Source organism: Astatotilapia calliptera, chromosome 3, assembly GCF_964374335.1.
Source record: "Astatotilapia calliptera chromosome 3, fAstCal68.1, whole genome shotgun sequence".
NCBI classification, from domain to species: Eukaryota; Metazoa; Chordata; class Actinopteri; order Cichliformes; family Cichlidae; genus Astatotilapia; species Astatotilapia calliptera.
Window position 1 is genome coordinate 64,329,492 of NC_137424.1, and position 8,870 is coordinate 64,338,361.

At 42.4% G+C, this 8,870-nt stretch overlaps 1 protein-coding gene across 1 annotated transcript; it reads right to left on the reverse strand.

The window, feature by feature from the left end:
• Positions 1-404: 404 nt before the first annotated feature.
• Positions 405-5,594, reverse strand: LOC113019445 (lecithin retinol acyltransferase-like). Its single transcript, XM_026163174.2, has 2 exons — positions 4,904-5,594; positions 405-1,224 (listed from the first exon to the last, which is right to left on the reverse strand). The coding sequence occupies exons 1-2, from the start codon at positions 5,477-5,479 to the stop codon at positions 1,072-1,074; spliced, it is 729 nt and encodes a 242-aa protein (XP_026018959.2). The 5' UTR covers positions 5,480-5,594; the 3' UTR covers positions 405-1,071.
• Positions 5,595-8,870: the final 3,276 nt, after the last annotated feature.

The following is an 8,870-nucleotide window of genomic DNA, read 5'->3' on the forward strand; positions in this document are numbered from 1 at the left end:
ATAGTTCTCCAGACTTCCTGAAGGACATTCAAAGCTCTTCTTTGGATGCTGCCTGCCTTTCGTTCTGTTCTGTCAAAATGATCCCACACTGCTTCAGTAATGTTGAAGTCTGGACTCTGCACGGTGGATCATACATTTTTATGTTGGACGCTACTTTTCATCATTTCATCAAAATCTCCAACGGCACTGAAATGCAGCCCCAAATGTTTCAGTGTTGAATCTCTTCACTTTGTCAGGTCTTTGAATTTCATTGGTAAAAATCATTTACAAGACTTAAAAATTCTAACAAAAGGAAAGTAGTTTTTCTAACTTTCACATCCTTGACTGACAGAAGAACCTCGGAGACTCCAACAAGGGTGGAATTGACGATGTGGTTATGTGGCTGATAAGGAATACAAGATATGTTTGCTTCCATTTCCTTTATTTACATATAAAACACAGCACATTGTTACAAAGGTAAAAAATAATTCTGTACAAAAGCTTGTGACTGTTAGGAAACAATCAGGTCATGTAGACTATCTGCAGACATTTACACACGAGCTTCACCTGGTTACAGTACTAAAAGGAACATTCAAACGGAGGGAAATTAAACGACTGACTTTTAAGACGGTCAAGATGGAAAGAGTTAATTTTTTTTTCAAGTCAATAAACCCTTCAGAACCGTATGTATGGTCTCAATAGAAAAATAAATAAGTCATCTTTGGTTCCTTTACCAGCACAACCTTTCACCTTGAGACATCATTAGTCAACCAAATTGCGTTGGAGACACAACATTTTTGAGTTTTGGTGAATTTTGAGCCTGTTGCTAATTCTGTTAACTACCCATCTCCAGTTTTTCCTCTTTTTAAAAAAGACAAACAAAAAACTGAAAAAATAAAAAGCAAATCACTTTCTGTGCAGCAGAAAAAAGCTACCAGATGGTGAAGTACAATTTTAAAAAGTTTTTTGAAAAGTTAAAATGTTTGCAGAAGACTGCGTTCACACTGTTGGTCTTCCAATATGGCGGCTCAGTGAGCTCTGAACCAGCGGTAAGGCTTGAACGCTGACAGTAAGTGCAGCTCCAGGCGGCTTTTAGCTCGCCATCCACAAGGTGAAGGGGATGAGGAAGGCTGGCAGGGCGGTGCTGACGGATATTCCCATATAAGCCATGGAAAGGAGCCCTAGCAGTGCTGTCAGCATGGCGTTTCGCTGGTCCCGGATCAGCAACTTCAGCCACTCGCAAAACTGGAGAGAGAGGACGAAAACGGGCACAAAATTAATTATGATCATATTAATAGAGCAGCTGAAGAGCTTTAAATGTGACAAGACAAATATAAACTCAGGATTAATTTTATTTCTCAGTGAACAGAGAGGAAAAAACCCTAATCAAATCAACGTGACACAGTTTTTAAAACCAGGGCAACTCCCCAAAACACTCAGCAGTTTTCCAAGGTGTAAAGCAGGTAGGTTGGTTGGTCTATAGGCCTTTTTTTTTTTCAATTTACACCCAGTGATTCGCTCAATACACAGATAAAACTATTAGACACAGGATAAGTTCACTCTATTCCCTCCCCCCAAAGACTACCCAAAAAGCTCAAATCAAAGAGCTTTTTGTGGTTGATACAAATGAAGCAAAGCACCAGTCTTAAGACTTTCTCTAAGCCGACCTCTTGTAGCAGAATAACGACCATAATTGACCTGATGTTTATTTTTGTGAGGGGCCCTCAGAGGTCCTTTTAAGAGCTTCTGTTGGCCCCTAGCCTCCCTTGAAATGAACCTGCAGAGGCAGACTCTGAGGCTGCAGACAGGTCTGATGTTTAGGTTAGAGATTGCAGGAAGTGAAACTTGATCAGGGGAAAGTTTCTCTGCTGCAAGAGAGAAACCACAGTCTGTTCTTTATTCCTGCTGCGTTTAGCTTCAGTTTCATTATAAGATAGGATAATATTTTATATACAGCAAGAATTTTCATTTTGTATGTGTGTTCAGAAATGCATATATACATATATATTTTTAATGTACAAGAAAATAAACTTTTAAATGTATTTTTCCTTTGTTTGTTTTTTTTAGCTGAGGAGCATGTACAGCTTTCTACCACTAGAGGTCTCTCTTCTGCACATTGTGCAAGACAGCGCCCCCTGTGACGTTAACTGGTTTGCCTTTTGTTTTTTTTACGTGTAGGTCAAGTGCATTAAGCCCCAGTTCCACAGGCCTACAGACTGCTTGCCAACCACTGGTCGCTAGGGAAACTGTAGCTGTGTCCCAAAACTGTGTATATACTTTAACGGGGTTGGTGGCGTGAAAGTGGTCGTAAAGATGTATTTGGTGGTGCACTAAAAACATCCTCGCGATTGACTTGGTCGCTAACTGATAGCTGCGGTCACCTGCAGTTTGTGTGAAAGATGCTGAGTTGTTATGACTCGCCAAGCAGTAGTGACACTGATAACGCAAATTGTAAATCAGGAATCTTTGACCTTCAAAGTAAGAGCTGCCTTCTTTTTTTTCTTTTTTACATGTGTGTGGGTTTTTGCAGTAAGCCACAACTTTTACTGTGTTCAGTTTTTTGAGTCACACTTTTTTAAAGATTCACTAAAGCTTAGAGTGTAAAATCTGTATTTAACGCAAACTATTGGCAACCATGGCAACCTTCCTCTAATGACCAATGCAATCACAAGGAAGTTGTTGGTGCAGCGCCCTTCAGCAACCTAGGGACCGTTTCATTGTGGGGTCTTTACCTTAGAATATAAAGCCCCTTTAGGAGACTATATAGATAAAATGAATAAATGAAAATAAAATAAAATGAAATGAATAAAATGAATCAAACTGAATAGACTGGAGGTTCCCAGGCGGTCGCTGACCGGTCTCTATGTGTGACTGAGGCACTGCTTAAACACGAACAAAGAAAAACAACAGAAAAATACAATGTTTGCTGAGTTATCCTAGCTAGCAAGTAAACTGTTAGCTAAAAATAGCTTTGGTGCTCAAATAATAATAAATGATATTCCTGAGTGTTAAATACTCAATATATTAATTACCTGTCAGTTTTTTTTGTTTGTTTTTACTTTTTGGTGCTTTTATGTCAAATGTAATGAACATTTCACTTCGAACTTTTTACTTTGAACTTAGATGTTCAGAGGAACTGGTGAAAATGGTGTAACATGCTAATAATCTGTTTTCTCATTAGCATTTTGTATTAGCACGGGGCATAAAGTAAAGCTGAGGCTGACTGGAGTGTCTCTAGTTTTTCAGATATTTGGACAAACCCAAAAGGACTGCACCCATCTGAACTCAAACAGCCTCAAACAGAGTTGCTTCTGTGATGCCTAACCACAATCTGAATTAACCACAGAGAGGTCAGCTTTCTGATGTGCAGGAGCCTCTGCTGCATCATCATCATTATCATCATCAGAGCGTACCAGCCCAGATTCTGCTGCTGCCTTTTGGTTTCTGGCAGGCGACTCTGGTCTGAATGCAGCTCTTGTTCTCAGGACTTTTCCAAGGAGTGACCCAGATTTTCCTTTTCTGCTCAGAAGCAGCTTCACATTCACTTGGAAACAAAGGCAGAGAGCTGTAAATGTTGTTTTTAATGTCTGAAAATGAAGACTTAAAGCTCTTGAATAAATCACTGCGGTGAACAGAGTTAGCTGCACAAAGAGACCCCCCCCCCACACACACATTCATTTTGGATGTGTTTTTAGCCGTGATTATTGCTATTATGGCTTCTTTCCACTCCTCTCTTCTACTCTCTGTAGGACTTTTAAAGATCTGTGGACAGGAAATAAGTTGCAGCCAGACTAGAGCATGGCAGAACACAGTGAGCTGGTTCTACAGCAATAATAATAACTAACTACTGACTGTTTGTGAACCTAAGCTGCAAACGATGCTGTGATCCTGTTTGCTGTGATTCTTTTTATTTTTAGGCCACTTAAGTGATAAAAGCTACTATGTTAAAGTAACGTCATTGCATTCAATCAATAATAATAATGTCATGTAGGTGACTATTTACTTTTAGTGTGTTTCACTGTGAAAACTGTTGTAATATTACTTCATCAGTCTAAACAGATGTCAAACATGCGGTTCGTGGTCTAGAATCAGCCCGGCAAAGGGTCCGATCTGGCAAAGTGGATGGCTTTGAAAAGATGTAAAAACCGAAAAGGATGAGGGCATGAATCTTGTTCTATTTCCTCGTTAAAAATGTGTAATGACACCAGAGTTTGAGCTGTGAATGTCACCTGAGGTCTGAGTCAGTGTCACGTTTTCTGCCAGCACCCACAGCCATCTGCACCAAACTAGGTAACAGATAAAGAGTTCAGATTCAGATTTTTTGTGGCCCCACATTTAAAAATCCAGCCTCAAGTTCACAAACCATCTACACATTCAAAATCGAATGACTGCTGTAAAAGAAAAGGAAAACAGGGCTTTGTTTACAGCCTTTTAAACACGCTTGGATGCACCTCGACTCCACATTCAAAAGGTTGAGAATAAATAAAGATTTACAGCAGAACAAACTGTTTCTGCTTACCGTGAATAAAGTGTATCACTGTGAAGCATCAGTGCAGCCCTGTCACTGTCGCTCTGATGTTGCGCCAAAAATTACACTTAAACTGTCATAAATGACTTGTTGGCCTATAATTTGTTAAAATGTGTCACACATCTGTCATAAATGATACGGAGTCACTCTGAGTGTCAGTGACACCAAAAATGTGTTTTTCAAGATCGATCTGGCAAAGAGGGCAATAAACCTTGTGGCAAATATAACTTAAAGTTTGTTTACAGAACTTTTTTTATAATGGAAATACAACGACACATAAACAGAGCAGGTTCTCCTTCATCGATCCTGTTCACTGCGATGTGTTTACCATCAGGAGAGATATTAGACATAAAACACCCAGCAAACACGCCGTGTCGGTCTTGGGTTCGGGCTCACCTTGTCCGTCTGCAGGCTCTGCGCGGTGCCGTAGCGGCAGTAGGTGACGAAGTGCTCGCAGTTGTTCCATAGCAGGCTGTAGGCGACGGTGCCCACCAGCCGCTCCGCCCGCAGCGCCACCTCCTCCCCGGCCAGAGGGCTCTTGCGCACCGAGCGGTCCATGGCGTTCAGCAGGATCCCGGCGCCGTACGCGAAGTCCTCCACAGAGTCCACGCGCACGCTGGCGCGCTTCGCGATTACTCCTACCAGCAGCCGTGTGTTGGTCACCATCTCCTCGATCTGGCGGATGTCGGCGGTCAGCGCCGGGAGGATGTCCGGGATGAGATGCGCCACCCGGTCGTCGCCCAGGTAGATGCCAAAGTGAGTGAAGAGAGTCCGGGGAACCTCCAGCAGGTCTCCCCGCTGGAACCGGTGAGAGGCTGAGGCGGGCAGCGGCGGTGAGTCTTCCCGGTCACAGCGCTTGCTGGTGGGCGGCGGTTCTGCGCACTCTACGCCCAGAGGAGGCAGCAGGCTGGAGAGCTTGATGTGCGCGAGGAGGAAGAGCTTCTCCAGGAGGAAGGTGAGCGTGTCCAGCATGGTGAAGCTGAAGTAAACCGGTCTGTGATCACTGATCTGCTTCTCTGTGGCCTCCTCTGCGCACAGCCACGAGTTTTCCTCCTCACTGTGGATGGGAGGGGGCGTGACGTCATGGCCGCAAAGAGAGGCTGCAAGAGAAAAGCGGGTGTGGGACTGGGAGAGGGGGGCAGAGAGGGGGGAGCTCTCAGGGATCTGCAATAGGTTTGTGAGTCAGGTATGAGGCCACGGCAGAAAAACAAAAACAGAACAGAGCTCAAACCACAGAGCGTCGTCCTCCACCGCGTTCACCACCTCCACACCAGCCAAAATGCAGAGAGGTCACAACTTCCTAGCACAGCAAAATGTGGCTCTCACATATTCATCACAACCACCTTCCTGGGAACTGTGCTGAGGTCGCAGCTTTTCCAAAGTCACCAAATGGCCTAACACACACACACACACACACACACACACACACACACACACACACACACACACACACACACAGGGAGGCAGAGTGAGCTGGCAGTGTGTCTGCAGAGCTGTGTGTGTTTGTGTGTGTGTGTGAGCTGCAGGCTCAGCTCCTGTTTGTTAAACTCAGAAAACTGATTAGTAAATAAAGTCATTATTCTTGGTGTCACTTTAAACTCCTTGTTTACTTCCGAGCTTCCACCAAAAATCCCTGTGGGGCCTTTAAACACATCATCACCTCTGGAGCTGGAAATGCCAAAAAAAGGACATAAACTGCAGTTCCTCTAACGACCACTGGAGGCTGGGACTCCCACAGACTCCTGCGTTAAAGTGTTGAACTTTAAATGAACATGTTGACAGACTCCTGCAGAAACAGTTTTGATCTCTGTTGCTAACTTAACCCATCATAACAACTGTTAGGGGTGTGGCCTTTTGATTGACTGACAGGTGAATGGCGACTAGGTGGTTGTAGCAGCTAGTTCAACTTCACTAATTGGACTCACTGAACTGGACCTGTGGACTAGCCCTTTACCAGCTGAACTGGTAATTTAGCTCAACTCGGTTTTAGTCATTTTCCATAACAATTGAGGACCACCTAATGTGCGTGTGTCATTATAGCATCACAGCCAATAGTCCTGTGACGTCATTTATACCTGCTGTGGCTTTTCATCAGACTTGATGGTCCATGGCATTGTTTTTGTAGGCATTTACCGTAGCCTGGTACCAGGTACTCCTTTCTCTCTTCTTCTTTTTATTTCTATTATTCTATTCTATGGATGGATGATTCTATTCTTCCCTTTTCCCCCTGCTGATATTTCAGCTGTTCTTCTGCCTGGTAACAGATTTGGGGTTTCAGCTTAGATGCATCCATATATTAGCATATCTTGCTAATATATTTTGAGCCATAATTGACATATTTAGCATTTTTAAAATAACTAATTATGACCCAAATTCATTATACTTTAAAAAATCCTCCTGTGAGACACTGGCAACCCCCCCCCCCCAAAAAACAAACAAACAAACAAACAAACAAATAAACAAAAAAAAAAAAAAAAAAAGACTTGGCATGAGTTGAATTCCCACAATCCCCCCACTCTTTGCATGGCCATACAGCTACAACTCTGGACACCTACACCAATTAAACTTGCTGAGAGGCATCGTAAAAGTTATCACCCCCAGCTGCATTAAGCTAACATGCTGTATAGATAGGTGCCAGATTTCTAATTGGTGCAAAGAAAATATAAAATATAAAAAAATACAACCAATAAATATAAACGTCTGCAAACTGAAACATAATTAAAATAGAGGATTCATTAGATGAGCAGTGAGGAAACAATGACGGTGTACTCAACACACTGTATAAAAGTTCTGGAACAATTTCAGGACTTTCTTTTGGCTCAACGTAGATTTTCTGGGAGTGATTACACACCTAAGCCTGATTAGTCTCTATATAGTTCAGGCAGAGTCATATACTAACTTTTGTTTTTGCTCACAGCCACAGGAAGTCACTGGAGGGGAAAAAAATAGTTACATGGCGCTCCAGAGCAGCAGCCTTTAAAGCTGGGTCACCTTTGGTTATTAGACGAAAGGACCTCAGTGAGTCAAACTATGGAGTTCATTTTGTGTCACTGATCCATGAATGGCTTCAAATCAAATGAGGTTTGCATTTCACAGTTGAGAAAATTAGCTTTTCTCTAGCAGCTGAGGTTTTTAAAGCCTTTACAATCGAGGCGGAATTTGTCCAACTCATAAAGATGTGACAAAAGCATTAATAACTGTTCTGACAAAAGCTGTTTTACCTGCACTGTCCTCACACGAGTTTAAGGTTAAAGTCTACGCCATGTCCGATGTAACTGAATCGAACACTGTGGCTGCTTTGCATGTGTGAAAACAGATTTAATTACCAATGCTGAGAGCAGCAGTTGTAGTCAGGAGGACAGAAGCTGTTTTCATCCACCTCTCATTTCTGTTATTCATTCTTCTCCTGCCTTTCTTCCTTCAGAGAAGAAGGGGATTGGGAGGGGATTAAGGGTCGATTATAGAAACACACACACACGGACACACTGAGCCGCCATCCCCCTGCTGAGACAGCCTAACTGGTGCTGAAAGATTGAGGAGGGATGAGATGTGCCTGCTGAATGAGTGTTGATGTGATCCCTGCTGAGACGCTGCTAAAAGGTGAATGGAGTTGAGTGACAGGCTGCTCAGCGGGTGTGTGGGTGTACCTATGAATCTGTTCATGTGGGGACCAGGAACTATTTCAGACCTTGTGAGGACTTTGTGCATGAAGGCATTATGTCTGGGTTAAGTTGTTATTTTGTTCTCATTTTTTTAACTCGATGGATTTTTTAATCTTTAGTTTCACTTTGATCTTCTTCTTTCTGTCGTTATTTTGTGTCTGTTTGTGGTTGTTATGAGTTAGTTTGCATCTCTGATACTGGTCATTGTCCCTGCCTCTTTTTGGTTGTTGTGAGTGTGATAGTTGTTTAGCACTTCTTTGCAAATATTTGCATCTTTTTCTCTCTTTCAGAAAACTCTACGTGACCTTTCCAAACCATTGTTATTAACGACGTCTTCAGCCATGACAGTGAAGATGAGCTAAACAGTGATGACATATATGCTGTACAACATGTGTTGTACAACACATCAGAGACTAGCATGTGTACTGAATATTGGAATAAAAAGTTAACTGTTATTAAGTTGCCAATGTCAGATACATGCTAGCTAACGGCATATGTTAGCGGTAACATTATTAATTTGTGCAATTACATGAAATCAATGAATCACGTGTTGAACATGATATTATCACTGTACACGGGTTAGCTGCAGAAGTGATTTGACAGGCTAAGCTAGCATTTCTAATCAGACCTGATTGTGTCAGTTATAACATTTGTACAGGCGCTGGTAAATAGCTTTTTTGTGTTAGCAGGGTCACTAGTGT